We start from the raw sequence: 21837 nt of genomic DNA, 5'->3' as shown, positions 1-21837 counted from the left end.
TCTGTTGTGTTCCATCTGGGACTCAGCAGTCAGAGGGTCTCGTCCCATGCCCCCACTTAGGCTTCGTTCCAGGGGACCCCTCAGCGATGTCCCCAGCTCCTCCTCTCTTCCTGATCAGCGTCCCTGGCCTTCCGTGCCTCCCTGCCCCCACCTGTGCCTCTCCAGCCTGCTGGGCTGCCGCCCAGCTGCCTGCCTGGCCGTCCTCCCTGGCTCCCCCTCTGCGGCGCTGCTGGCCACACCCCCTGCCCCCTCCATCCAGGCCTCTGATCCGCCTGTGGACTCAGAGGTCGCGGGCGCCCGGCACAGGCCCCTGGGGCCGAGGACAGACCGCAGCCCCCGGGCCCCCAGAGGCCTCCCCCAGCCTGAGCAGCAGAGCCCCCCCAGGGCATGGGGGTGGGCAGCCCCCCCAGGTACGTGCCCACTCCCTCCTTCTGCCGCCCCCACCCTCCCCCCTCGGCCCAACACCCGTCTCCCCGGCCCCTGCCCTGACCGTGGCCCCTCGGGGAGCCGCCGAGACCCAGGTTTGCTGCCTGTAGCTCTGCCCACCCATGCTGGGGGCACTGCCTGTGCTCGCTGCACCCCACCCTCCTGGCTTCTGCTTCTCGCCCCATGGCTTGCACCTCCCCAGGCAAGGTCTCCTGCCCGCCCCGGCCCCCTTGGTCTCTGCTCCCCAATTCAGGTCCTCGCCCCCCCGCCCGCCCTGCTCCTCCTGCCAATTTCTCTTCCTCAGGCTCCCTCCCAACGCCCGCCTCTCCCTGCCCATCTCTGGGCCTGCCCTGTCTGCAGTCTCTGCCCCACCCCTCCTCCCCACTCTGCTCCCACTCGCTGTGGGGACCCCCGTTATGGGGGAGGGGAGTGGGGGGATGCCCCCGCCTCCAGGAAGAGCATGGAACCCTCTGCGGGGGGAGGGGCGGGGCCTCTTGGCTGCAGATTAGACAGTGACTTTGACACGGAGTTGAAGCACCTTAAGCCCTGTGTCTCCTTTATATGGAAACCTTAAGCTGCTCTCGCAGGTCAGCTGCAGGGGGTGGGGCCCTCGGGCTTGGGATCCCGCTCGCTCCCGCCCTACCTTGTTCCAAGTCTGGGAGCCGGGCCGCGTTGGGCACCCAGAGACCCCCGCAGGTGCAGCGTCCGGTGGCTTTGTGAGGTGAACACAGGTCGGCCTCGCGGGCTGAGGAGGGCCAGGCCTGGCCACAGACCCCTCCGAGCCTGGGCTGGGCCCGTGAGATGGGGTGAGGACCTTGGCCTCCTGAGCAGTCGAGGTGAGCCTCGGGGTCTGGTGGACCCAGTGGGGGGGCTGCAAACACTCCCTGAGCCCTAGGGGGGCCCTCGGCGCCTGGCCCTGAGGCAGCCTCACCGCAGAACCTCCGTTTGCTTTTCTGTGCACAGCAAGGGTTGCAGCTAGCGGCTAGCAGTGGGGAGTGGGTGGGAGGCCGGCCTGGGGCAGGGTGGGGCCTGTCAGCGCCCTATTGTTGGCTCACGAGGGGGGACTTCCCAGGAGGCAAGGGCTTGCATGCCGACCCCACCACTGCCCCTCCCTAAGAACACGCTCTGGCATCCTGGGCTGTGGGAGGTGGAGAGGTCGCAGCTGGGTACAAGGTAGGCGCTGGCACCGCCCAGCCTGGGGCGTCTGACCTGAGCCTCCGCTTCACCCCCGTCAGGTGGGCCTACGCCCCCACTCGGTGGCTGTGGAGACCAGACCCAGAGGTGCACAGCTCCTTCCAGGCACCCCGTGGGTGCTGACCTCGATGTTGGTCAGCAGTCCTCAGGTGGAGGGCCCAGGCGGATCCCTGACCCCTGTGCGGCAGGCACAGTCCAAGCACGCAGGGGCTGGGCCAGCGCCGATGGAATCGGCAGTTAACCAGATTCCTCTGGCCTTAGCCAGCCAGCCCTGAAAGGTGCCCCCCACCACGGCGCCGGGTGTCGCCCCTGCAGCAGCTGAGGGGTGGTGAGGCCTGCGGGTCCACGCCCGTCGGGCTGCTGGGGTTCGTTCCACTTCCCAGATGAGGGAACTGAGGCTTGGAGAGGGGTGTGAGCTGCTCGGAGAGGCCGCCATCCCCTTCCTTCCAGACCTCTCTCTTCAACTGGAAAGTTATATCCCCATCCCACAGATGAGTAAATCAAGGCTCTGGGCGAGGATGCTGGGGATCCCAGGCATGTGGTGTCAGCAACCGAGTAGGAGCTGTCTGAGGTAGAGGGTCGGGGCTGAACCTCGTTACAGACTGAGAGAAGAGGCAGAGGCAGGCAGAGAGGTCTCCCTCCCAAGTGACCGCAACGGCCAGGGCTGGGCCAGACTGAAGCCAGGAGCTTCATCCAGGCCTCCCACTGGGTGCAGACGTCCAAGCACTGGGGCCATCTTCACTGCTTTCCTAGGCCACAGCAGAGCGCTGGATGGGAAGTGGAGCAGCCGGGACCCAGACCAGTGCCATAAGGGATGCTGGTGCTGCAGGCGGTGGCTTAACCCACTAAGCCACGGTGCTGGCAACATTTGTTTGTTACAGAAGCAGAGCTTGGTTCACTCCCGAAATGGCCACACTGGCTGGGGCTGGGCCAGATGGAAGCCAAGAGCCTGGACCTCCATCCGGGTCTCCCACATGGGTGCAGGGGCCCAACTCCTCAGTCCAGGCCCATCGTCGGCTGCCTTCCAGGGAGCTGGGTCGGAAGCAGAGCAGCCGGCACTGCCACTGACACGGGATGCCAGTGTCGCAAGTGGTGGTTTAACCTGCTGTGCCACGGCCCGGCCCCTGGGAGCCTGTCTTACTCTGCCAGCTTCGTGGGGACATAACCTCCTGCTGTACTGTTCACCTGTTAGATGTGGCTAGCACTCTCATGGTTGCACAGCTGAACTGAGAACAGCCTCATCACCCCACAGAGAAGCCTCGGTCCTGGGCCACCGCAATTCAGACCGGCCCGTCCTCGCACCTCACGGAGAGGGGGGCACGTGGGCTGGGGATTGGCTGCTTTACTGGGCTCGATCCTCTCAGCGTTTGCCTGCTTTGTACTGTGGGAGAAGCCACATTGCACCCACTCAGCGCTGGTGGACATTTGGGTCATCTCCACCTCTCGCCTCTTAGGAGCGGCCGTGTGCGAGGCTTTGTGTGGCTGCCTGTCTGTCTCGGGTGGGCACTGTGGGGTGGAATGGCAGACTGACACGGTGACTCTGCCAGGCCACCTATGGAACTCCCAGCCTGGTTTCCACAGTAGCTGCGTGACTTTCCACCCCCACTGGCAGTGCAGAGGACGCCAGTTCTGCAAGGTCTTGCTGTCCTCAGTTCAGTGCCTACGTGGCTGCTCTGTGGGGCTGCTGTGGCTGGGTGCACAGTCCTCTCATGGCCAGTGGTAATCAGCATCTTTATTTATTTGAAAGGCAGAGTTGCACAGAGGCAGAGAGAGAGAGGTCTCCCATCTGCTGCTTCACTCCCCAAATGACCACAACGGCCAGAGCTGGACCAATCTGAGCCAGGAGCTCCTTCCAGGACACCCATGTGGTTACAGGGCCCCAAGCACTTGGACCATCTTCTACTGCTTTCCCGGGCCATAGCAGATAGCTGGGTCAGAAGTAGAGCAGCTGGGACCTGAACCGGCACCTATAAGGGATGCCGGCACTGCAGGCAGCAGCTTTACCCGCTACGCCACAGCGCCGGCCCCCAAGCATCTTTTTGTGCCCTGCTTGGACACACATCTTCTTTGGGAAAATGCCTGCCTAGACCTTTGCCCACCTTTAAATGGGCTGGCAAGGGCTCGCCGTATATTTCAGATGCAAGTTCTGCGTCCCACACTTGACTTGTAGCTGGTCTCTCCAGCCGCGAGGTCGTCGTCACCTCTCTGAGCGTCCTTCGGTGCACGTACGTTTTTCATGTGGGTGCAGGCATTTAGCTCAGCAGCTGAGATGCCAGTTAGGACTCCCGCGCCGGCCCACACCAGAGTGCCTGGGTTCCGGTGCTGGCTCCCGCTCCACTCAGCTTCCTGCCAATGCAGTTTGCAGCAGGGATGGCTCAAGAATTGAGTCCCCGGGGCCGGCGCCGTGGCGCAGCAGGTCAAAGCCCTGGCCTGAAGCGCCGGCATCCATGTGGGCACCGGTTCTAGTCCCAGCTGCTCCTCTTCCGATCCGGCTCTCTGCTGTGGCCTGGGAAAGCAGTAGAAGATGGCTCAAGTCCTTGGGCCCCTGCACCCACGTGGGAGACCCGGGAGAAGCTCCTGGCTCCTGGCTTCAGATCGGTGCAGCTCCAGCCATTGCAGCCATCTGGGGAGTGAACCAGCGGGTGGAAGACCTCTCTCACTCTCCTCTCTCTGTAACTCTGTCTTTCAAGTAAATAAAATAAATCTTAATAAAAAACAATAGAGTTCCCACTACCCACCTAGGAGACCCAGGATTGAGTTCCTGGCTCCTGGTTTTCACCCCAGCCTGGCCCTGGCCATTGATGGGCTTGGGGGGGATTAACCAGAGTGAGTGGGACCTCTCTCAAATGAAAAAAAAAAAAAAAAATTATGTCATGTATTTGAAAGGCAGAGAGAGAACGACAAAGAGAGGGACTTCCCGACCATACCCTAAATGTCCACAATGGCCAGAGGCAGGAGCCAGAAACTCGGGTGTCCCGTGTGGGTGGCAGGGACCCAAGTGCTCGAGCCACCACCTGCTGCCTGCCAGGGTGCAGGTTAGCAGGAAGCTGGAATCAGGAGTGGCACAGGACTCAAAGCCTGGCGCTCCAGTGTGGGACGGGGCGGCCCAAGTGGTGCCTTAACTGCTGGCACAAAACACCCACTCGCAGATAGATATAAATTCTTTTAAAATGTTGATGAAATTCAATGTCTTCAAGGAGATTGTCGCTTATGTCGCTTGTGCTTTTGGAGCGTGTCTTTGCGCCGCGCCCAACCTCAGCCTGCTGGGGTCTCCACGCTGACCCCGTGCTGAGTGGAGCTACAACCTGGCCGGTGGCTGGCACAGAGTCCAGCGCAGTCAGCTGTGTCTCGGGCAAGTTGTTCCACACCCCAGCTCAGCATCTGTGCAACAGTATCGGCCGGCGCCGCGGCTCACTAGGCTAATCCTCCGCCTTGCGGCGCCGGCACACCGGGTTCTAGTCCCAGTCGGGGTGCCGGATTCTGTCCCAGTTGCCCCTCTTCCAGGCCAGCTCTCTGCTGTGGCCAGGGAGGGCAGTGGAGGATGGCCCAAGTGCTTGGGCCCTGCACCCCATGGGAGACCAGGAGAAGCACCTGGCTCCTGCCATCGGATCAGCGCAGTGCACTGGCCGCAGCGCACCGGCCACAGCTGCCATTGGAAGGTGAACCAACGGCAAAGGAAGACCTTTCTCTCTGTCTCTCTCACTGTCCACTCTGCCTGTCAAAAAACAAACAAACAAAAAAAAACAGTATCAACCCCGTGAGGCACAGCTGAATACGCTGCCCGAGACCACAGCAGTCTATCAATGGCCTACTTAGTCATCCTTCATATTACGGAAACCACAGATTTAAGGCAGAAATTTGGCACTGTGGAAAGTCTGCTGCAACCGTGCCACATGTCCAAGGCTGCTGTCAGGGTGCCCAGGTGTTTCTGACAGCGCGGCCACCGGGGCTGAGCTTGGAAGGTGAGTTTTGTCCCACCCAGAGCCTGCCGGCGGTGGCCACCGAGGCCCACCCAAGGGAGCACCCCTGGCCCACGACCTTATGCGCTCCAGGCACCCCTGATGTTCTGTCCTGTCGCTTGTCCCCGCAGGTTCGGGGCGCCCGCCCCCCACTAGGCCAAGTGGAGGGGGCCCCCGCGCCCAATGGGCCTGGCCAGGGCCCTGCGCCGCCTGAGCGGCGCCCTGGAGTCGGGGGACAGCCGGGCGGGCGATGAGGAGGAGGCCGGGCCGGGGCTGTGCCGCAACGGCTGGGCGCCGGCGCAGTCGCCGGTGGGCCGGCGGCGCGGGCGCTTCGTCAAGAAAGACGGGCACTGCAACGTGCGCTTCGTGAACCTGGGCGGCCAGGGCGCGCGCTACCTGAGCGACCTGTTCACCACGTGCGTGGACGTGCGCTGGCGCTGGATGTGCCTGCTCTTCTCCTGCTCCTTCCTCGCCTCCTGGCTGCTCTTCGGCCTGGCCTTCTGGCTCATCGCCTCGCTGCACGGCGACCTGGCCGCGCCGCCGCCGCCCGCGCCCTGCTTCTCGCAGGTGGCCAGCTTCCTGGCCGCCTTCCTCTTCGCGCTGGAGACGCAGACGTCCATCGGCTACGGCGTGCGCAGCGTCACCGAGGAGTGCCCGGCCGCCGTGGCCGCCGTGGTGCTGCAGTGCATCGCCGGCTGCGTGCTCGACGCCTTCGTCGTGGGCGCCGTCATGGCCAAGATGGCCAAGCCCAAGAAGCGCAACGAGACGCTCGTCTTCAGCGAGAACGCCGTCGTGGCGCTGCGCGACCGCCGCCTCTGCCTCATGTGGCGCGTCGGCAACCTGCGCCGCAGCCACCTGGTCGAGGCCCACGTGCGGGCCCAGCTGCTGCAGGTGCGGCGCTTCGCGGGGTCTGCAGGCGCGCCCAGGGCACTGTGGGAGATGTAGGCGCAAGGGCGACGCGGGTGGGCCTGGAGGGTGCGTGGACTACAATTCCCAGCAGCCTCTCGGGGTCGTAGGAGACGGGATCGGGAGAAGGGTCTGCGGCCGCTCTTTACGGAGGCCTGGGTTGGAACTCTGAAGAGCTGCTTGTGGCCTGAGCATGGCCCGGCCATGGGATTGTGGGAAATCCGGGCCTAGGCGGTCCACTCCTGGGTGGGAAGGGCTGTGGACTGCCATTCCCAGAAGCGTCTGGGGCGTCACAGGGAAAGAGCCGGCCTGAGGTGCTCTGAGGAGACTGTGTTCCGTGGGTGGTGGGGTTCCAGGGACCCTTGCATGGCTCAGGTTTACAATTCTCATCCTACTTGAGGCTGAGCCCCTACGGCACCGTTGGAGGGTGGGGTGCAGCCCGACCCTTAGGGCACCGTGGGAAGGTGGGGTGCAGCCCGACCCTTAGGGCACCGTGGGAAGGTGGGGTGCAGCCCGACCCTTAGGGCACCATGGGAAGGTGGGGTGCAGCCCGACCCTTAGGGCACCGTGGGAAAGATGGGGTGCAGCCCGACCCTTAGGGCACCGTGGGAAGGTGGGGTGCAGCCCGACCCTTAGGGCACCATGGGAAAGATGGGGTGCAGCCGACCCTTAGGGCACCGTGGGAAGGTGGGGTGCAGCCCGACCCTGCGGAGCTGAGCTACGCCACTTGCGGGAGGCCTCATCCCCCACCTCAGTGGCTCCAGCAGCCTCCTGGGAGAACTGTGGCTTCTGTCGCTTCCCGGACCCTGGGGCAACCCCGAAGAAGGGCCCTTCATGTTCCTGGCATTGTGGTCAAATGGCTCCAATGCCACTGTGTCCAACAACCTGGGGGAGAGGCTTCCCCGGGCCGAGTGAAGACCCTGGGCACTGCGGGCTGCGTGTGGTGGGGGAAGGGTGCAAGAGCAGAGGTGCCCCCCCACACACACCTCGGAATCTTCCAGAAGGCTGTGGGGCAGTGGCATGGCACAGGAGGTTGGGGGGTGGGGCAGACGAGTGGAGCTAGACCATATGCCGGACTTGAGGGGCTGGAGGGTAGGTTGGCCTGGGGACAGCCAGGGCAGTGCTGGAGTCCTGGGTGTCAGGTCTCCATCTTTGTATCATCATGGTGTGTGTTTGGCCACGCATTTGAAAACCATTTTTCTATCCCTCTTCTCCGTGTCCTGGCTGAATGTCATCTTCGCATTGTCTCTGCATCCTCTTTGTGGTCTGTGTTAATTGCATTCTGTCCCTGTCTTCCTCCATCTCTATCCCTATCTCTCCCTCTCTTTACCTCTGTGTCTTGACCTCCCCCGCCCCTCCCTGGGTCTCCATCCCCCTCTCTCCCGTGTCCCTGTCCCCTCCCTCTGGGACCGTGTTGTCACCGTACCCATCCCCGCGCGTGGTCTTTGCTCTTCCCTGTGTCCCTGTTCGTCTCTCTGCTTCCTGCTGCCTTCGGCTCCCCCCCCCCTTTCTCCTGCAGCCTCGTGTGACCCCGGAGGGGGAGTACATCCCGCTCGACCACCAGGACGTGGACGTGGGCTTTGACGGAGGCACCGACCGCATCTTCCTGGTGTCTCCCATCACCATCGTGCACGAGATCGACTCTGCCAGCCCGCTGTACGAGCTGGGACGGGCCGAGCTGGCCCGGGCCGACTTTGAGCTCGTGGTCATCCTCGAGGGCATGGTGGAAGCCACGGCCATGACCACGCAGTGTCGCTCGTCGTACCTCCCCGGCGAGCTGCTCTGGGGCCACCGTTTTGAGCCGGTCCTCTTCCAGCGTGGCTCCCAGTACGAAGTCGACTATCGCCACTTCCACCGCACCTACGAGGTCCCGGGGACGCCCGTCTGCAGCGCCAAGGAGCTGGACGAGCGGGCGGAGCAGGCTTCCCACAGCCCCAAGTCCAGCTTCCCCGGCTCCCTGGCTGCGTTTTGTTACGAGAATGAACTTGCTCTGAGTTGCTGCCAGGAGGAAGAGGAGGAAGAGGAGGCCAAGGAAGGGAGTGAGGCGGAGCAAGAAGCAGGGGCTGCCAGCCCCCGAGTTCTCACCCCGACCCTGGCGCTGACCCTGCCCCCGTGACGCAAGCCAACATCCCCTTTCCGCTTGTGCCCCCTTTCCACGGGGGAGCAAGATGGAGAGCTCAGCCTGCATCGGGGGTGGGGCAGCCGTTTCCCGAGGCCCACAGGCCTGCTGGGTAAACCGTTAGCTTGTGAGCGTCTGCCATGGCTGGTGGACCGGACCCACCACACACTGTCTGGACCTTAGCCCCTCTGCTTCTGCGCTCCTCCCTGAACCCCTTTAAGAGCCCGATTCCTGCGTCTCACCAGAGCTGTGGCTCCAGAGCTCTGGAGCACCCAAGAGCCAAGGAAGTGGTGGCTCTAGATGGTTCTGCCTGGCTGGGTCTGGGCTGTTGAGCAGAGCTAGGGGTCGGTGGTGTAGGGCAGGCTGCGTGCGGAGAAGGAAGCTGGCAGTTCCTGCACAGCAGCGGATCCGGGGCTGGTGGGTGTGGCTTTGACCTGCGCTGCAAGGGGCTGTTGGTTTCCGACTCAGCCGACTGAGCGGCGAATCACTTGTTCTAGACCGCCGAAGGCGAGAAGGCTGTGGAATGCTGCACGTCCGAGACGGATGCAAAACGAAGAGTGGCGACTGAGCCAAGAAAGAAAAAGAACAAACTGTGGTTTCAGAGAGCCCAAGAGTTGATTCCTTGAGTCCAGGTTGGCTACCAAGGCAAGCGCTGGCTTGGCCTAGAGAACCGAACTCTAGACACTTTGCTTTCTAGAATGCACAACACAATGACGAGTCTGTGGGTCCAGAGGGACGAAGTGACCGATGCCCAGGGGCGAGCGATGCTGCCAGGGCCCCCGCAGGGTGGTTTTCATTTTTTAAAGTGCCATTCTAGAACGTCCAAAGGAATTTGGATTCTGCAGCTCTGGACTGATCACGGCGGGGGGTGGGGTGGGGGGGGCGGGCAGTTCCCGGTTTCTGTGGCTTCCCGGTGGAACTGCGACTCTCGAGGGTTCTAGGTGACTTCCTGTGGTTCTGTCATGCCAAAAGGAATGAGGCTCCAGAGATCCAGGGATGGCCACCCCCGAGGCCTGGACGCGCTCCCCGCCTCCACGTGGGCTGCTCGGCAGCTCCAGGAGGTGGACTCGGGCTTGCTAAGCACGGTTTCTGAGGGCTCAGGTGAGACCCTGCCGGTCACAGGGCTCCTTAGTGGGCAAGGGAGGGGGAAGGGCTGGGACTGGGGAGTCTAGAATGCGCTGGAATCCTGTACCTAGTGACGCGTGTCTATTTCTTAAAGATGTTATACATATGTATATTATATACATAATATAAATACAGATATCTATTTTTTCCCTGGTTCCTGCAGTGGGGTTAGAAATCAGGCTGCAGCCAACTGGAACGCAGTCCAGGAAGTTTCCCGCTAAAGCTCCACCCTGCATCCTCTTACTGTGTGGCGCTGGGCACACGACTCCCACTCCCTGCCTCGGCTCCACCATCTGTGAAAAGCGGTGTTGGAACTTAGTGATTCCTCCCCTCACTGAGGGCGGGGTGGGGGTGTGGATCCCGGTACTGGAGCACCTGGCCTTCCAGGGGTGGCTGGGATGGGAGGTGCCCTTGGAAGCTGTCTCTGAACTCGGGCACCTACATCACTGGGCCATGGGCCAGCGTGGTGATGCGGTGTGTGGAGCTGCCACTCGTGACAACGGCAGTGGAGTGCCAGTTCGAGTCCCGGTCACTCGGCTTTCAATCCAGCTCCCTGCTAATGCACCAAGGAAAGCAGCAGAAGACAGCCCAAGTGCTCGGGCCCCTGCTACCTGTGTGGGAGACTGGGGTGGAGTTCTTGGCTCCTGGTGCAGCCCTGGGCTGTTGCAGCCATCTGGGGAGTGAACCAGCAAGTGGAAGATGGCTCCGTCTCTCACTGTCACCCTGCCTTTCAAATACATAAGTAAAAAGGACATCACAGGGCCAGCAAGGGGTAGTGGAACCATGGCTAATGGCCAAAGCCAGCTAGTCCCTGGCCTAGCTCTAGAATCTGGGCAGGGAGGAAGTAGCTCTGAACACCGGAATCTTCCCGTGGAGGGGAGAGGAAGTGGGTATTGTGCGGGAGATTGTCCCCCAGACTAAGGAACTGGGCACGCTGACGGGGGGTGTCTACAAGTGTTTCTGGGGAGGTCTTAGGCCCGCCCCCATGCTGCCATGTGGCTAATCATCCTGCAGGCTGGGAGCCAGCCGCAGAGGGAGCCAGTGCCAGGGCAGGGAGGAGGCGTCTCCACTCCCGTGCTGCAGGCCGAGGCCAGGCGCTGTCACTGCACAAGTACTGCTCAACCGGCTGTCCCCTTCGGGCTTCCCCGACCCCTTTTATCCTTCAGAATCCCCGTGTAATGACCGGATGGGATTAATTAGCTGGCCGCTCTCACAGCTCGCGGTGTCTGGGGAAGGGGCAGGGGACAATGGAGTCTCAAGGGGTGGGGGAGGATGTTAAGTTGGGGTGCAGTGACGAGGAGGGATTCGGTTTGGAAGGACAGAATGGGGGCAAAGCCGACACACGCCGTTCTCTGGCCGGGTAGGACAGGACCCGGGCCGCTCATAAAGGTCAGTGAGGGGATTAAAAGGCTCCATGTCTAATCCAACGGCTTAACCAGGTCCTGGCCCCGAATCCGTCCCCGCCCGCCCAGCCCAGGGACGGCAAATGAGGTGAGGCCCAGAGACTTCAGTCCCCGTGGTCTGACCACTCACAGGGGCTCGGCGGTTCTGTCCAGGCGGGACCTGCGCACCTGCCACCCCCGGCCGGGGCTGTGGAACGGGAGGGCCTGGGGCGCGGGGGGAGTCTGAGAGGGTCGGGGTGGGGGATGCCTGAACAGAGCAGAGCCGGAGTCGGGGGAGAGAAAGCAGAGAGGCGGCAGAGAAAAGAGAAAGAGGTAGAGACTCGGAGGGAGGATGCTACGCTAAGGGGAGGGGCTTAGGAAAGAGGGCGGAGCCGGTGCTGTCCCTAACGTCCCATTCTGCGTGACCGGTACCCGGGAGTGTAGCATTTGACAGAACTCCATTTCACTACGTCCTGACCCTGAAGCGGCTGGAGTGGTCATGTGGGGCGTTAAGGGAAGGGTCTGCACGTAGCAAGGGAGACGCGAGGCAAAAGGCCGGCGAAGCCGCTCATGGTTGCGCGGCAACCGCGGCGGTCCAAAGCCAGCGTGGCCGGCCGGGAGGTGTGGCTCACGGCCTAGGCCCCGCCCCCTAGCAACAGGACTAACAAAGTAACGCCCCCTGGCAACGTGCTGAGAGGCGGGGCTCGACTGACCCAGACTCCGCGCGCCCCGAGTCCTTGCGCAGGCTCAGTGTTCTCCGCTCGCGCACAGCCCCACCTCCTCACAACGCCTTTGCGAGGCTTCTCATTGGTGGACAGGCTTGCCAAGGGCATTCTTTTGTTTCGGGGGCGGGGCCTGGCGCCCTGCCCGCACCCCGATTGGGCCCCCTGGCTGTCTACCTCCGGCCGGACATGCCTAACACCTGTTTCTTGTGTGCCTATTGGCCTGGGCGGACTGTCCTTTGGCGTCGGGGGGCGGTGCAGCCCGGAGGGGTCGCCGCGGATTGGGCGGTGTCAAGACGAGGGGCGGTCCCTACCGGCCGGGCGGTTGGGCGACGAAGGGAGAGTCTTTTCAGCGCTGAGGACTGGCGCTGAGGAGGCGGCGGTGGCTCCCGGGGCGTTTGAGCGGGCTCACCCGAGCCCGCGGGCCAGCGCGGATCCAGGCCCGACTGGCGGGACCGCCCCGGACTCCCCGCGGGCCTTCCTCGCCGCCATGGAGGACGGCGTCTACGGTAGGCCGGAGGGGCGGGGCCGTGGAGCGGATGGAGCGTTCCCTGGCGAACGCCCCGCCGCCGGCGTTCGCGCCCGGCGCCCGCCGCCCGGGGTCCTCGGCGCCGCCGTCGCCGCCGCGCTGGCCGGGGCGCCGGGCGGGCTTCCGGCGGGGTCCGCGAGCGCGGGGCGTTCCGGGCCATTGTCTGGGCCGAGCCCGTTTCCGGCGTCGGCGGGAGGGGGCGGGATGGCGCGGCGGAGGCGAGGCCGGGGCGGAACCATTCCCGCCGGAGGGGCCGGGCGAGCCCAGCGGCGGGCGGGGAGGGGAGGCCGTGGGGGCTGCCGGGTCCGCCGAGGCCCGGCCGCGCCGTCCCGACTCCGCGGGCTGCCGTCGGCTTCTCCTGCCGTGGTCACTTCCCTTGGACCCAGGGCTTCCGAAGACCCAGGCCCATCTTCCCCCGGGCCCCCCGGCCGCCGCGCCAGTAATGGAATCAGAACACCACGGCCGCTTTCCAAGTAATGGACCCGGAGGCCGAGGCTCCCACGCGGGTTCCCCCTCAGACTCTGGGGGCCGGGCCCTAAGCCCCCCCGCCCCCCCCGGGACTCCCGGCCTCAGCCCTGGCCTGAGCGGTCCAGGCTGCTAGTGCCCCCTTCATCCGAGGCAGGCGCCTCACCTGCGTCCTGCCCCAGCCCCGTCTCGCCCCACGTTGCAAGCATGCAGGCTCCCGGCCCCAGGGCTGACCCTCGGCACCCCGACCCCGGCCCCGCAGAACCCCCAGACCTGACGCCGGAGGAGCGGATGGAGCTGGAGAACATCCGACGGCGGAAGCAGGAGCTGCTCGTGGAGATCCAGCGCCTGCGGGAGGAGCTCAGCGAGGCCATGAGCGAGGTGGAGGGGCTGGAGGCCAACGAGGGCAGGTGAGGGCCGGGCCCGGGGCGGGCGGCCCGAGCCAGGCCGGCCCAGGACGCCAGGCCTGACCCTGGGCCGCCGCCCCCGCCCTGCTTCGTGTCCCCTGCAGTAAGACCTTGCAGCGGAACCGGAAGATGGCAATGGGCAGGAAGAAGTTCAACATGGACCCCAAGAAGGTACCGGGGGCCAAGGGCTGGGTGCTGCCGGGGGGCGGGGGGTTGTAGCAGGTTTGTCCCCAGTCCCTGGACTCAGCTACTGGCTGTCCGCTTGCGCTGTGAGCCCTGAGCAGTCCAACCTCTGGGGAGGCGCCAGACACCAGGCTGTGGACAGCCAAACGGGGAGCCTGGGGGGCTGCCCCGAGGAGGAGACCAGGTTAGGTTTGGAGGATGGAGAGGCGTTCACCAGTTGGAGGAAAGACTTTTTTAAAAGGGGGAAAGAGAGGGAGGGAGGTCCCAACAGCCAGGGCTGGGCCAGGTCAAAGCCAGGAGCTTCTTCCGGGTCTCACGCACAGGTGCAGGGGCCCAAGGACGTGGCCATGATCTGCTGCCTTCCCGGCACGTTAGCAGGCGGGTGGCTTGGAAGTGGAGCAGCCGGGACGCGCACGCTGGCCCAGCATTGCTCACCCAGTCGTTCATTTAACACCCGTTTTCCAGTGCCTCCCGAGGGCCCGACCCTGTGCCGGGCGGAGCTGGGGACCCAGGGAGGAGAGGCCCTGGACACAGACCCACCGCCCAGAACGAGCTGTAGCTGCAGCGTAGGGGCTGCACGGCCAAGAGGGCGCCGAGGAGCCTCCAGGCCGCCTGGGGCTCGGTGTCCACCACTGCTGCCCACTGACACCGTCACTCAGCAAGCAGGTGTTCAGCGTGGACCTAGCCAGGCAGGGACAGGGAGGCTGAGGTCCAGGCACCTGTGACGGCCTGGCCCCGGGCACTGAGAGCCCGCTCTCGCCCGCCAGGGGATCCAGTTCTTGGTGGAGAATGAACTTCTGCAGAATACCCCCGAGGAGATCGCCCGCTTCCTGTACAAGGGTGAGGGGCTGAACAAGACAGCCATCGGGGACTACCTGGGGGAGAGGTGAGCCCCTTCATGCCTGCCGGCCTCGCTCCCTGGGCAGGGCCCCTGCACACTGGCCCTCGGACCGGACTGCTGCGGAGTGTGTGTGTCTGGGTGTGGGCGGCCTGCCAGCGCCCAAGACGGGGGTCCCCTTATAGAGAGCATCCAGGAGCATCACGGGAGTGGGAGAACCAGGCATGGGCTGCAGGTGTGCGTGGGAGCTGTCTGGCCAGCCAGGGAGTGTGGGGACGCGTGGCAGGCCCCTAGGGAGCACGGACCCCGTGGACATCTAGGCGATGTGCAGCTGGGTGATGGCTGGGGAGCATGTGGCTGGCGGGGGGCATTGGCAGGCCTTCATGGCCACTGGGGTGCACGTCTAGGGGCCAGGGCACCGTGTCCACATCTGGGGAGTGTGGGGTCGTCTGAGGGGGCAGGAGGTGGCGTGGGTGGTGGGTGCGAGTCTCCCAGCAACGGTGCAGCTAAACTTGAGCAGCCCTGCCGTGGGGCCAGGCGGGAAGCCGCGTTCCCTGCCGAGGGCCAGCTGCCCCAGTGCCCCCTGTGCGTTCCTGTGTGTGTGACTGTCCTGTGCTCGCAGGGAGGAGCTGAACCTGGCCGTGCTCCATGCTTTTGTGGATCTGCATGAGTTCACCGACCTCAATCTGGTGCAGGCCCTCAGGTGAGGGGAGGGGTCGGGGGGGCAGAAAGTCACTTTCCTTAGTCCGGAGTGGTGAGCCCCACCCCACACAAAACTAGGGAGTTGATTGCTTCTTGTAATGCCAAAGTCCATGAGTGAGCCTCCTCCAGGCACGGCCGTATCCAGGCGCCCTCTTCGCTCGTCGTGTTGGCATTGAGCTTCTTGACCTTCCTACGTGGCACCAGAAGCCCGTAGCAACCACCAGACCTGTTTAGAAACCTCAGAAGAAGTATTTTTAATTTTCATTTTATTCGAAAGGCAGAGAGAGACCTAGGCAGAACAGCCAGGGTTGGGCCACGCTGAAGCCAGAAGCCCAGAGCTCCATTCGGTCTCCATGTGGGTGGCGGGGCCCAGGTACTTGAGCCGCCAGCTGCTCCCTCCCAGGGTGTGCGTTGGCGGGAAGCCGGGGAGCAGGGACTGGAACAGGATGCGGGCGTCCAGGCAGCGCCCCAGGGGCCAGAGCTGCACTGGCAGTGCCCCCCGGTCAGACCGGGTCACGGGCCCCTCCCTGAGACGCAGGCGGAGGCCTGGCCGCTTGGGTCTCTCGCTGGCCGGTCCCTCCCACGGCTCCGGGGGAGGGGCTCCTGCTGGTCCTGGCGCCCACACCCGCCCCGCCCCCAGGCAGTTTCTGTGGAGCTTTCGCCTCCCTGGGGAGGCCCAGAAGATTGACCGAATGATGGAGGCCTTTGCCCAGCGCTACTGCCTGTGCAATCCTGGCGTCTTCCAGTCCACAGGTGAGGGTGCAGGCCCCTGGGGCGGCGGGGCCGGGGGCGGGGCCGGGGGCGGGGCCGGGGCCAGGCGGTCACCGCCTCCCCTGGCCACCCGCCGCAGACACCTGCTACGTGCTGTCCTTCGCGGTGATCATGCTGAACACCAGCCTGCACAACCCCAACGTGCGCGACAAGCCGGGCCTCGAGCGCTTCGTGGCCATGAACCGGGGCATCAACGAGGGCGGGGACCTGCCCGAGGAGCTGCTGAGGGTCAGGCTCCTCCTCCCTGCCCCTGTCGCGGCCGCCTCCCCTGCCTGGGGCCTCCCAGGTGCTGCTGTCCTGGGGCTGCCTGAGCACTGCCCTCCCCTCCCACACATGGCCCCATCCTGCCGCCTGGCGCGATTCTATTTTTTTTTCAGTTTTTTATTTTCTTCTCTGTGGTCTCTGTCTCCGTCTCTGTCAGCGGCCCTGAGCTCCAGGCCAGTGTCTCTCTATCCCTGTCCTAGGCCCCATCTGCTGTTGCTCTTTCTTTCTGTCTCCCCATTCCCCCGGCTTCCTGCCTCTGCTTCCGCTTCTCCCGTCCCCCGCTGGGTGGCCCCGCCACACTCTCCCTGCCCCCGGCGAGCCCTGGGAGGGGCGCGGGAGCCCCGAGTGGCTGACCAGGCCTCCGCCCCCCAGAGCCTCTATGACAGCATCCGCAACGAGCCCTTCAAGATCCCCGAGGACGACGGCAACGACCTGACCCACACCTTCTTCAACCCGGACCGCGAGGGCTGGCTCCTGAAGCTGGGTACGGCCCCCGGCCGGGGGGAGCTCGGGGCCTGGGTGCTGGGTACGGCCCCGGGCCGGGGGCGCTCGGCTCCACACACTCCTGCTGTGTGACCTGAGGTGGGGAGCGGCCCTCCCTGACCCTTCCAGGGTGCACTCGGGGTCAGGCCTGAGGGCTGGGGCCCCACACGGGGCCTGGCCTGCAGGAAGCGCTCCTAGCCCTGGCCTTCATCTTCTCTGCACGCCAGGCCCTCGTCAGTGCTGCAGTGACAGTCAGTGACAGGGGCTGCAGGCGGCAGGCCTGGCCCGAGGGGACCCCAAACCTGGGGCCAGCATCCCTCTGCTTCTGTCCCCGTTTCAAGGCCAGTGTCACAGTGGCCATCATGGGTATCGGCCCTCACTAGCACATCACCACAGGCAGAAGGTACAGGCGAGGACACCTGTCCCAGAATCCCCCAGGGGACTCCTCGCCTGCTCAGATTAGCTCCCAGCTTGGAAGGGGACAGCCTGGACCAGCTGGGCCGACTCGGATCCTGGCTAGGCAGGGCGCCGGTCCTCCTGTAGGCCCACAAGCGGGGTGGCTGTCCAGAGATCTCCACCCTGGCTGCACGTGACAGTCCTGGGGCCCTGGCCCAGCCCTGAGGTCCAGGCCGTTAGCCATTTTTAAAGCTCCCCAGGTACCTGTGGTGCGGGCAAGGATGAGACCCCTGGCTAGGGGTAGGGAGAAGCAGGGCGTGGCTCCCAGGAGGCAGAGGCTGGAGCAGGGCAGGGCTCGAGGCCAGGCTGCATTGGGGCAGGGGAGGCCAGCTCCGGCATGGGTTCAGCCTCCCTCTGGACAGGCCCTTCTGCAGGTGGACTGAAACCCCGTAGCATTCCTCAGCGGCTAGAGGCCCTCCTGGTAAGCACGGGCCAGGGCAGCCGAGGCAGTTGGTGCCCCAGCGGGGAAGGGCAGCCACTCCCCACTCCCTGAGCAGGAGCTGTTCCCATCTCCCAGCTGCAGCCGTCAGCCCAGGCACGGGACAGGCAGCCTTGGGCCCAGACCTGTTACCCAGGTGTATCTGCTCCCTTTGTAGCCCAAGAACGAGGTGCCCTGTCTTATAACACTCAGCTACAGGAGAGGGGACTGGGTGGCCTGTCCTCAGGGGGTCTGTCCACAGGGACGTGGGCCCAAGTGGTCTCCGGGCTGGAGTCCTGATAGGGCTAGCAAGTGTCCAGAGGTCACACTGCAAGTCTGTGGCGGAGCTGAGATGAGCCCCGGGCGTCCCCTGGGCCAGAGACAGGGGTTTGTCCTGCCCTTGCGGTGACTTGCACAGGCACCCCTGTGGCTCTTCTGGCCCGAGATGGGTCCCGCGGCGGGTCTGTGGCTGCCACAATGGGCTCAGGGCCTTGGCTCCCCGGGGGAGAGGCTGTGGCCATCCTCCCTCATGTGGATGTAACTGGTTTTCTCCTCTCTCCCCTCCCTCCCTCCCCCTCCCCTCCCTCCCTCTCTGGCCGTGTTTCTTGCTGATGTCTCTGTGTCTCTCTGCCTGGCCCTGCACATCCCCTCCCCCGCACCGTTCTGTCGCCTGCGGCTCTCGGGGGCACCCCGTCCTCCTGCCTTCCCCTCTCCTGCACCTGGCCCTGCCTGCTTTCTCGCTGTCTGCCCCAGGAGGTAGGTACACAGCTCTGCCCGTCCCCAGCACTAGACAGGGGAGGGGGCTGCCCTGGCCTCGGGCCTCCGGGGAGGAGGGGCTGCAGGCCGAGACTTGGCCTGGGCTGACACACTGGCTTAGCGGTGCTGGGGGCCACCGGTGCCTGGGGCCCGGGCGCACCTGTGCCTGCTCGTCTGTCTCTTCCCACACTGGCTTTGTCCTAGGCCGAGAGCCCTGCCCTTCCTGCTCTGCCTCTCCCTCCCCTCCCTTCCCAGAGGCCCGTCCCCTCCCAGAGGCCCCGTCCCCCCCTCGTTGAGCCCAGGCCCCCTCCCACCCCTTCCCTTTCAGGGGGCCGGGTGAAGACGTGGAAGCGGCGCTGGTTCATCCTCACAGACAACTGCCTCTACTACTTCGAGTACACGACGGTGAGCGGGGGCTGTGCCGACGGTGGGCTGGCCTCCTGGGCTGGGGGAGGGGGCTGGCCTCCTGCGCTGGGGGAGGGGTGCTGGGGTGGAGGTGTACAAGGTTGAGATGTACGTCGCCCTCAGGACAAGGAGCCCCGCGGAATCATCCCGCTGGAGAACCTGAGCATCCGTGAGGTGGACGACCCCCGGAAGCCGGTCAGAGCCTCTCTGTCCCCCGTCCCGGGGGGGGGGGGTCTCCTCGGGCCCCAGGGCTGGCACTTAGGTCCCCTTGCCCCGCCCCCAGAACTGCTTCGAGCTCTACATCCCCAACAACAAGGGGCAGCTCATCAAAGCGTGCAAGACGGAGGCGGACGGCCGCGTGGTGGAGGGCAACCACATGGTGTACCGCATCTCGGCGCCCACCCAGGAGGAGAAGGACGAGTGGATCAAGTCCATCCAGTGAGCCCCGCCCAGGGCCAGGGGGGGGGGGTGAGCGCGGCCTCGCTGCGCTGCTCATCCTGGCCGCCCCCGCCCCTTCTGCAGGGCGGCAGTGAGCGTGGACCCCTTCTACGAGATGCTGGCGGCGAGGAAGAAGCGGATATCTGTCAAGAAGAAGCAGGAGCAGCCCTGACCCCCTGCCCCCAACTCCGTTATTTATTTTGGAGCTGCCCCGCCTGGGTGGCCGGACCCCCGGGCCCTGGGGCTGCGGATCCCGGTTCCCTGTCTGGAAAGTTCACCTCTAGCTCCTCTGTCCGCATTTGTAATTAACACGCTGTTGGTAATCTTATTATCTACCCACTCGTGTCTGCGGACCCCCTCATTTCTTGGGCTTGGCAGAACCGAGTGCTTAGGGGAGCCAGCTGGGCGCCCCGCGCAGCCGCTGTCCCTGGGCCGGTGCAGGAGGGAAGGCGGCTGGGGCTCTGAGGGGTGGGGTGCAGCTGCACCCCGAGTCCTGGGAGTGGCAGGGGGTCGAGGGGGGAGCTCCACGGGGCAGGAGCTGCTGTCAGACTTGGCCGACTCGGGGCCAGGCTTCCCTCTGTGAGCTGTGCCACGCAGGGTGCTGGGGGCAGGCTGAACTGTAGAGCTGCAGAGGGGTCCGGGGAGGGTGTGGGGAGGAGGCAGACCGCTGGGTGCGGTGGGCAGGGCGGGGCTGTGCTGCTTGCCTTGCCGCCCCTCCCTGCTCCAGGCTCCTGTGTCAAGGCCGTGCATCTGCGCCGCCTCCCAGCCAGGGGTCTCAGCCCCTGAAGGGAGAGCCCCGGTCCCCTTTAGCCTATAGGTGGGGTATGCGTGGTTCCCCCAGTACGCGGGCTCCTGGCTCCCCAGAAGCGTGGGTTGGTGGTTCTGAGACCACCACCCGTGGCTGCCAGGGAGACCCTCAGGTGGGGAAACGGCTGTGCCCGCATGTGCTGCCGGGAGTTGTAGTTCCTCCGCACACCACGCCACACCATACCATGGCCGCATCACCCCGAGGTGTTGAATGCTCGGGGTGGGTTGGGGAGCGGCCCAAGTCCTGTCACGAGCTTGGCCGCAGGCACCGGCTGGCATGAAGGGGCCCTTAGTGCAGGAAGAGCACTGCCCCCTCCCCGCGCCCTCCGACCACTGTTCCCGGCTGGCTGTGCTGTGTGGCGTCTCCCCCCGCGCCCCCAGGCACCTTGGGGGCTGAGGTTGCTCCAGGCTCCACGCTGTGGAGGCAGTGCTCCGGGGTGGAGCCGCTTCTCCCAGTGGCTCCGGGGAAGTGGGGGCAGCGGTCCCTGGATAATCAAGGGTCCCATGACTGCCCCTGCAGTGGCTGCTCACTACCTGGCCGAGCCCAGGTAGAGAGGTAGAGCGGCTTCTGTAAGGGGGCGGCAGGGGTGAGGCAGGACGGGGTCTGGTGTGGGGGAGCGGGTGGCCTGGTCAGCTGTCGGTCCTCGCCGGGTCCTCTCGTGTGCCCCTGGCGGGATGGGAAGTGGCCTCGGGCAGGCAGGTGCTGGCAGCAGGGGCTTCCGCCTGCTGTGGGGAGAGCAGTGTGGAGGTTGGGGGGTGGGGGCTGCGCAGCTGTGAAGGAGCAGAGACCTGCCCAGACCTGCCGAGGGTGGGATGGAGTGGTGGGTGGCAATGCCATTGACCCGCATTGGGCGTGGGGGCCTACAGATTCAGCGGCTCTGTTTTGACCAAATCAAGCTGGAGATGGCCAGCTGCCTGACTCCAGCCAGGCTGCGGTCACCTCAGAGTTGTCCTTGGGTTTTGCCCACACTCCGCTCTCCCTCCTTACACAGGGCCCCAGACTCCCACCCTCTTCCTAGGGGTTGAAATGCCCCCCCATTCATATCTTGAAGGCCCGCCCCTAGCATCTGTGAATGTGATCTTGTTTGGAAATGGGGTTACTGCAGGTATAATTAGCCAGGCCCTAGTGCAACGTGACCGGTGTCCTTATGAAAAGGGGACATTTGGACACAGGCAGGCACGCGGGCAGCAGGTGGCCAGAGGCTGAGATGGGCGATGCTCCTACAAGCCAGGGACCACCCGGGAGGCTGTGAAGCAGCCTAGGAGGGCCCGGGGCTGACTCCGCCTCCACCTGGGAGATGGCCAGCCCCCGGGACACGGGTCTCCGACTTCCCGCCTCTGAAAGGGAGCGAGATAAAGGAAAGGGGTGGACGGGGGCACCCACCCTGAGGTGCTGTTATCTCAGACCCAGGAGCCTAGCCCTGCCTCCTTGAAGCCCCCTCCTTATGGCCACTCAACACCACTAGGAAACCTTCATCCTCGCCTAGAACCTACTTGTGACCATAATGTCCCCATCACCCTAATTCCCAAGCCAGAGGCCACAGTACTCCAGCTAGGATCTCACCCTTGGTCCGTCCCTGCTTCCTCCCTCAAATCTGCCAGTGCCAAGGTTACCGGGGCCGGTTGGGACCCAGTCAGAGGGAGGAGGCCGGAGGAGCCAGGAGAAGCCAAGGACAAGAACAAACACGGGGCAGAAAGGCACAGCAAGCCACAGGAAGACTGGCCCGGAGCGGAGACAGGGCGAGGGCAGACAGAAATAGATTCAGACAGCGAGGAAGAGGGCCGGGTGGAGCCGGGAAGTCAGGTGGATCCCAGAATGAGCCCGGGAGCTAAAGACAAAAGGCATCTGTCAGCATGAAGGCGAGGCACGAGCATGCCAAGGGGAAACTGAGGCAGAGCCACCCCGGGCAGGTGGGCCCTGAGCGTCGAGGGGCGTGGCCGTCCCAGCGTAGGCGTCAGCACTCGTTCCCGAGCCACGCCCCCAACTCGGCCCGCGCTCCGGGCACCGGGCACCGGGCACCAGGCTCCGCGCGCGGGGCTGGGGTCTCCCCACGGCGTAGCCGCCCCTCCTGAAACACACAC

General features: G+C 64.8%; 2 protein-coding genes across 5 annotated transcripts; both read left to right on the top strand.

Annotated features, from left to right (window-relative positions):
- Window positions 1-35: 35 nt before the first annotated feature.
- KCNJ14 (potassium inwardly rectifying channel subfamily J member 14) lies at window positions 36-9861 on the top strand. 3 transcript variants are annotated; one of them, XM_070063133.1, is made up of 3 exons: window positions 36-410; window positions 5711-6470; window positions 8005-9861. In XM_070063133.1, exons 2-3 carry the CDS (start codon window positions 5763-5765, stop codon window positions 8599-8601), a joined length of 1305 nt encoding a protein of 434 aa, XP_069919234.1. In that variant the 5' UTR covers window positions 36-410; window positions 5711-5762; the 3' UTR covers window positions 8602-9861. The 3 variants fall into 3 exon arrangements, with proteins under 3 accessions (XP_069919234.1, XP_069919235.1, XP_069919236.1); XM_070063134.1 differs by lacking the exon at window positions 36-410 and adding an exon at window positions 422-1262; XM_070063135.1 differs by lacking the exon at window positions 36-410 and adding an exon at window positions 1269-5582.
- A 1999-nt stretch (window positions 9862-11860) lies between these two features.
- CYTH2 (cytohesin 2) lies at window positions 11861-19283 on the top strand. Of its 2 annotated transcripts, none has more exons than XM_051840056.2 (12): window positions 11861-12342; window positions 13090-13237; window positions 13339-13405; window positions 14185-14303; window positions 14878-14958; window positions 15598-15710; window positions 15808-15956; window positions 16365-16476; window positions 18434-18510; window positions 18634-18705; window positions 18794-18948; window positions 19033-19283. In XM_051840056.2, exons 1-12 carry the CDS (start codon window positions 12324-12326, stop codon window positions 19118-19120), a joined length of 1200 nt encoding a protein of 399 aa, XP_051696016.1. In that variant the 5' UTR covers window positions 11861-12323; the 3' UTR covers window positions 19121-19283. The 2 variants fall into 2 exon arrangements, with proteins under 2 accessions (XP_051696016.1, XP_069919230.1); XM_070063129.1 differs by lacking the exon at window positions 11861-12342 and adding an exon at window positions 12357-12835.
- Window positions 19284-21837: the final 2554 nt, after the last annotated feature.

This window comes from Oryctolagus cuniculus, chromosome 18, assembly GCF_964237555.1.
Source record: "Oryctolagus cuniculus chromosome 18, mOryCun1.1, whole genome shotgun sequence".
In the NCBI taxonomy this organism is placed as follows: domain Eukaryota; kingdom Metazoa; phylum Chordata; class Mammalia; order Lagomorpha; family Leporidae; genus Oryctolagus; species Oryctolagus cuniculus.
The sequence above is the reverse complement of the archived record's forward strand: the minus strand, read 5'-3'. Positions and strand labels throughout refer to the sequence as shown.

Excerpts from the sequence above, each read along its gene's own strand:
- CYTH2 (XM_070063129.1), top strand. The coding sequence starts at position 12,373 with ATGGAGCGTTCCCTGGCGAACGCCCCGCCGCCGGCGTTCGCGCCCGGC. Across the intron at positions 15,711-15,807 it reads TGGCGTCTTCCAGTCCACAG|ACACCTGCTACGTGCTGTCC; the intron begins GTGAGGGTGCAG and ends CACCCGCCGCAG. Across the intron at positions 15,957-16,364 it reads TGCCCGAGGAGCTGCTGAGG|AGCCTCTATGACAGCATCCG; the intron begins GTCAGGCTCCTC and ends TCCGCCCCCCAG.
- KCNJ14 (XM_070063133.1), top strand. The coding sequence starts at position 5,763 with ATGGGCCTGGCCAGGGCCCTGCGCCGCCTGAGCGGCGCCCTGGAGTCG. Across the intron at positions 6,471-8,004 it reads TGCGGGCCCAGCTGCTGCAG|CCTCGTGTGACCCCGGAGGG; the intron begins GTGCGGCGCTTC and ends TTTCTCCTGCAG.